General features: G+C 39.0%; 1 protein-coding gene across 1 annotated transcript; it reads right to left on the minus strand.

The window, feature by feature from the left end:
• Window positions 1-2,374: 2,374 nt before the first annotated feature.
• LOC136548362 (uncharacterized) lies at window positions 2,375-3,860 on the minus strand. The gene is made up of 3 exons (XM_066539922.1): window positions 3,650-3,860; window positions 3,172-3,608; window positions 2,375-2,989 (listed from the first exon to the last, which is right to left on the minus strand). The coding sequence occupies exons 1-3, from the start codon at window positions 3,858-3,860 to the stop codon at window positions 2,375-2,377; spliced, it is 1,263 nt and encodes a 420-aa protein (XP_066396019.1).
• Between the last annotated feature and the right edge of the window lie 1,448 nt (window positions 3,861-5,308).

The following is a 5,308-nucleotide window of genomic DNA, read 5'->3' on the forward strand; positions in this document are numbered from 1 at the left end:
GTGTACAACCTCTACAGAGTGTAAAACTAGTATATCAGCCGTGCTTATGGTAACGAGCGGCCTTGGACCCTTATGGAATAGATGATCACTAAGAATTGTCTGTTTATGCTATTCGTTATTCATGTTTACATTGATCATGTGTTTTACTTTGGTATTGAAACAACTTGTTGCTACTCTTATGCTAAAATTGAAACAACTAAAAGATGAAAGCTGTTAAACCTATGTCAAGCCTTTTGAGCCTCATGAACCCCATGTTACACTTGTTGAGTACGACACGTACTTACGCTTGTTTATTTTCATTGTTTGAAAAAAAATCCGGATGGGTAACAGATGGCTATGGTAATGAGGACTTTCTTGAGGATTACTAGACTTGTGGTCAAACAGTTGACGTCCCTGCGATATGGAGCTTCCGTGAGAGATTTTTCTTTATACTTCCGCTATATTTATGTGAAGACTATGTCTTATCATTCGTGATGTAATAAACACTTGTGATGATACTATTTATAATTTGTTGGCTTATGTGTGTGAATGATCTCTGGGTGCACATAAGATTATGCATCTTATTTTATCCTTAAAATTAGGTGTGACAATATGGTTATGAAAATTTAGGATCATTATTATACATATGTTTCAAACTTTCAAGACCCAAAACCTTTACCTTAACTTTGTTCAACAACACACTCTTTCGAGACAAAGAATCGGCAACAACATTGTCCTTACCTTGCTTATATTTCACAATGTATGGAAATGTTTCGATGAACTCAACCCATTTGGCATGGCGATGGTTCAGCTTACCTTGACCTTTCAAGTACTTCAAAGCTTCATTATCAGAATGGATAACAAACTCTTTTGGCCATAACACCAAAGCATACAATTCTTTATCATACATAGAATAATTCAATTTAGCACCTCCCAGTTTTTCACTAAAATATGCTACTGGCTTACCTTACTGCATTAAAACTCCTATCCCAATTCCACTAGCATCACATTCTACTTCAAAAGTTTTAGTGAAATCAGGAAGAACAAGTACAGGTGCTTTAGTCAAACGTTTCTTTAATTCTTGAAAAGCATTTTCTTGTGAGTTTCCCCATTTAAAATCAACCCCTTCCTAGTCAATTCATTCAAAGGAGCAGCGATGGTACTGAAATCTCTCACAAACCTTCTATAAAAACCAGCAAGGCCATGAAAACTTCTTACTTGACTTACATTCATAGGAGTTGGTCAATCCTTGATGGCTTTCACCTTGGTTTCATCCACTTCTATTCCTTTTCCTAAAACAACAAAGCCAAGAAACACAACGTGGTCTGTGCAAAAACTGCACTTCTCAAGATTAGCAAATAATTTCTCCTTTCAAAGCTCATCCAAAACTTGACGATTGTGATTAACATGCTCATCAAAAGACTTGTTGTAAATTAAGATATCATCAAAGTAGACAACAACAAATTTTCCAATGAAAGCTCTCAAGACATGGTTCATTAATCTCATGAAAGTACTAGGAGCATTAGTCAAACCAAATGGCATAACTAACCATTCATACAGCCTAAATTTTGTTTTAAATGTAGCTTTCCATTCGTCCCCCGTGTTCATTCTTATTTGGTGATACCCACTTCTCAAATCATTTTTAGTGAATATTATGGAACCACTCAATTCATCAAGCATGTCATCTAATCGTGGAATAGGATGACAATAGTGAACAGTGATGTTATTTATAGCTCTACAATCAACACACATCCTCCAAGAACCACCTTTCTTAGGTACTAAGATCACAGGAACAGCACAAAGACTTAAACTTTCACGAACAAAACCTTTATCAAGAAGTTCTTGTACTTGCCTTTGTATCTCCTTGTTTCTTCAGGATTGGTTTGGTACGGTGGGCGGTTAGGGAGTGCAGACCCTGGAATGAGATCAATTTGATGCTCAATACCACGGATTGGAGGTAGTCTAGCCGTTGTTTCTTTTGGAAAAAACATCTCCATAGTCCTTCAAAAGATGAGACACAACACTAGGAAGAGAGGTGATGTTGTTAGCTGAAATTAAAATGTCTTTGCACACAAGTACAAAGAGCACTTGATCTAGGTTGTTCCTCACTTTTCTTAGCTCAAATTTTGTGGCTAGCATAACTAGATGTCCTCCCTCTCCTCTCTTTTTTTTCTCTCAAATTTGGCTTGTGGCTCTCACTCACCGAGTTGTGGATGGAACTCATTTTCTTTTGCTCTTCTCCTCCTTTACTCACTGGACCAATTTCAGATTTCTTTTGTAAGTGCTCAGCCATGATTTGTTGAGGTGTCATAGGCTTGAGTACAAACTTCTTACCTTTCAAATCTAGTGTGTATTGATTTGTTCTCCCACAATATTGAGTATATCGATCATATTGCTAAGGTCTTCCGAGCAGCAAGTGACACATAGACATAGGTGCCACATCGCACTCAATGGTGTCAACATATTCACCAATCTTGAATGGAACTTTCACCTTATATCCAATCTTAATATCTCCTGAATCATTCAGCCAATGGACATGATATGGATGAGGATGTCGCTGCAGCTTCAAACCAAGCTTATCAACCATCTCACGACTAGCAAGATTATGGCAGCTCCCGCCATCAATAATCGCCTTCACTACTTTATCTTGCACTTTTGCTCTGGTTTGAAAAAGATTATGTCGCTGTCCAATTTCATCTTCTTTCATTTGGACACTCAAGATTTGTGCTACAACAAGAGCAGCACCATGCGCAAACTCACATCTAGTATGTTCCTCATCTTCATGGGCTTCTTCAACATACTCTTCCTCAACTTCCTCTTCACTAGCTGAATCATATTCTCCATTATCATTCACAATGATCACACGATTATTTGGACACTCCTTTATTACATGTCCACGGCCTCCACATTTGAAGCACTGAATCCCACTACTTTTGGATGTAGAACCCACTGAAGTAGAGGTGGATGCTGCTGGTTTAGAACTCATGCTTGGGGTAGCAGCATCTTCCCACTAAAAACACCTTGAACATTAGAACAGAAGCCTCCACTTGAGCTCTTTGCCATTGAGGGTGCAGCAGAAAACTTAGAGATTGACTTGCTTCCTCCAGATGCAGTCCTCATACCATATGACAACGGCTTGCTGCTCTTGGCATCTTGCTGTAGTTAGCGTTCAGCTTTGGTGGCTTGATGTACCAAATCAATAAGAGGTCGGTACGGCAGAAACTCTGCAATGCGCTGAATATTGCGATGTAATCCTACCATGAAACATGCAATAGTTTGCTCTTCATCTTCATACACATTGGCTCTAATCATAGCGTTCTCCATATCCTTATAATACTCCTCAATGGAGAAACTTCCTTGCTTCAGATTCTGCAATTTATCAAAAAGATCACGCCGATAGTGCTTCGGCACAAAACGAGTTCTCATTTTTCTCTTCATTTCTTCCCAAGTGGCAATAGGATTTTCTCCATCTTCTTCATGATCATGGAGAAGTTGCTCCCACCATATCAGAGCATATCCTTCAAACTCTAGAGATGCCATTGCCAACTTCTTCTCCTCTGCATAATTATGCTGGCGAAAGATCTTATCCACCTTCAACTTCCATGTGAAATAAGCTTCAGGATCAGACCCTCCATCAAATTTTGGCATGGTAAACTTCAGTTTTCCAAACCTCTCCTCATGGTTGCCTCCTCTATGATGTCGGTGACCAAAACAATATTGAGAATGATTATCATCATCCTCATCTTCAGATTCATCATTGGCATCATTTCTTTGACCTCGACCTCTTCCTCTACCATGAGCAGCACCTCAGTTCCTTCTTTCTTGTTCTCTTGCTCTTCTAGCGGCAGCTCTTCCATCACTATCTTCTCCATCTTCACCATGGTTGCTTGCACCATCATGAGGTTGGCGATGTCCTCTGATTTCAGCCATAAAGGCCTAAAGATCTTGTGTCAACCGATCTTGCTTATCTTCCAAGCTTTGCGTTAGTTCATTGAATTGTGCCATAGTAACACAATCTTCTATGTGAACTCCACCCATCTTCCTGTAAGGATAGCTAAATACGAACAATAGGTTTTTGTGGAATGGAAAATTTTGGTAGCTCTCTCAACCTCACCTCTCTTACCAACCGAAGCTCTTATGAATTCCCTATGGGGTATAGAAAAACAAAATGTGTGGTGGTAACCAAAAGTGATGGCGAGGCAAATACAAGACCAGAGTACCGATTATGATGGTTTTTATGTGGAGCTTGGTGGGGAGTGATACACAAGGAATGCAATCCAAATTCTAGTTGTCGTAAAGTTAAATAACAATATAAACTAGAAGTTCCCTGTCTAGTGCTGACCACAAAATATGAAAGAGGTTAATGGATCACACACACGTGGAAAGAAAATTTTAGAGTTGATGCAAATGAGAAGTATGATTGGGATGCAAGTGTTGCGATCAGACCCAACCAAAATTTTGCACCAAACATAAATAGCAAACTAGCAGCACAACTTGATTTGAAAACTTTCAGCACTTGTGCACATAAACCAACCGATCTTTCAACTTTTCTTTCTCAACTTTTCTCAATTTTTTGCACTATTCTTTCTTCTTCTTTTTCACACACTTTTTTTATAGAATTTAACACAGCAACCAGAGATAACACTTGCACACTTATGATAGAAACAAAAACACAACCAGTAGCTACAACTTGATAGGATCAAAGTTAACGCGAAGGATGATATAGGCTATAGATTTTTTTGTGGGAATTTTAGATATATAAAAGAAGCTCAAGGGACATGCAAAGGAGAATGATCAGCAACTAAAACAAAGACTCTAATGGACTAAAACTTAATAAAACTCACTAAAATAACAGATTGAAACAATGGGCTAAAGCAATATTTTTAGGCTTTTTGGTGGATAGGAAAAACAAAAATATATGTAGCTAAGGGAAAAAAATCCTACTGTGGTAACAAAAGCTTTGATACCAGATGATGCGCCACGGGGTCCCAATCTTCACGACCTAGGATGAACACCAGATAACTAGCTTCAAAGAAGCCAAGATAACTTGCTACATGTAGCGATAACTAGTGCAACTTGACAAATAAAACTCGAAGCCAACCACCATCTTTAACTGGCAACCTGAATCGAGAATTTGCCCAACCACACTCTCAAGGAACCAACCAACATAGCCTACAATCAATCGAGGAAATCTCAAAGGGGGTAGGAGCACCAATTGGGAGCGGGTGAAGCTGCCGTTGCTACAATCCCGCGAAGGAAATCACAATAACAAAGGGGTAGAGATCACTCTCAAGGTTTGTTAGTACACAGCTGAACAAAGGGGGTACGA

The sequence above is a fragment of the Miscanthus floridulus genome, chromosome 4 (genome assembly GCF_019320115.1).
Source record: "Miscanthus floridulus cultivar M001 chromosome 4, ASM1932011v1, whole genome shotgun sequence".
Lineage (NCBI taxonomy): Eukaryota > Viridiplantae > Streptophyta > Magnoliopsida > Poales > Poaceae > Miscanthus > Miscanthus floridulus.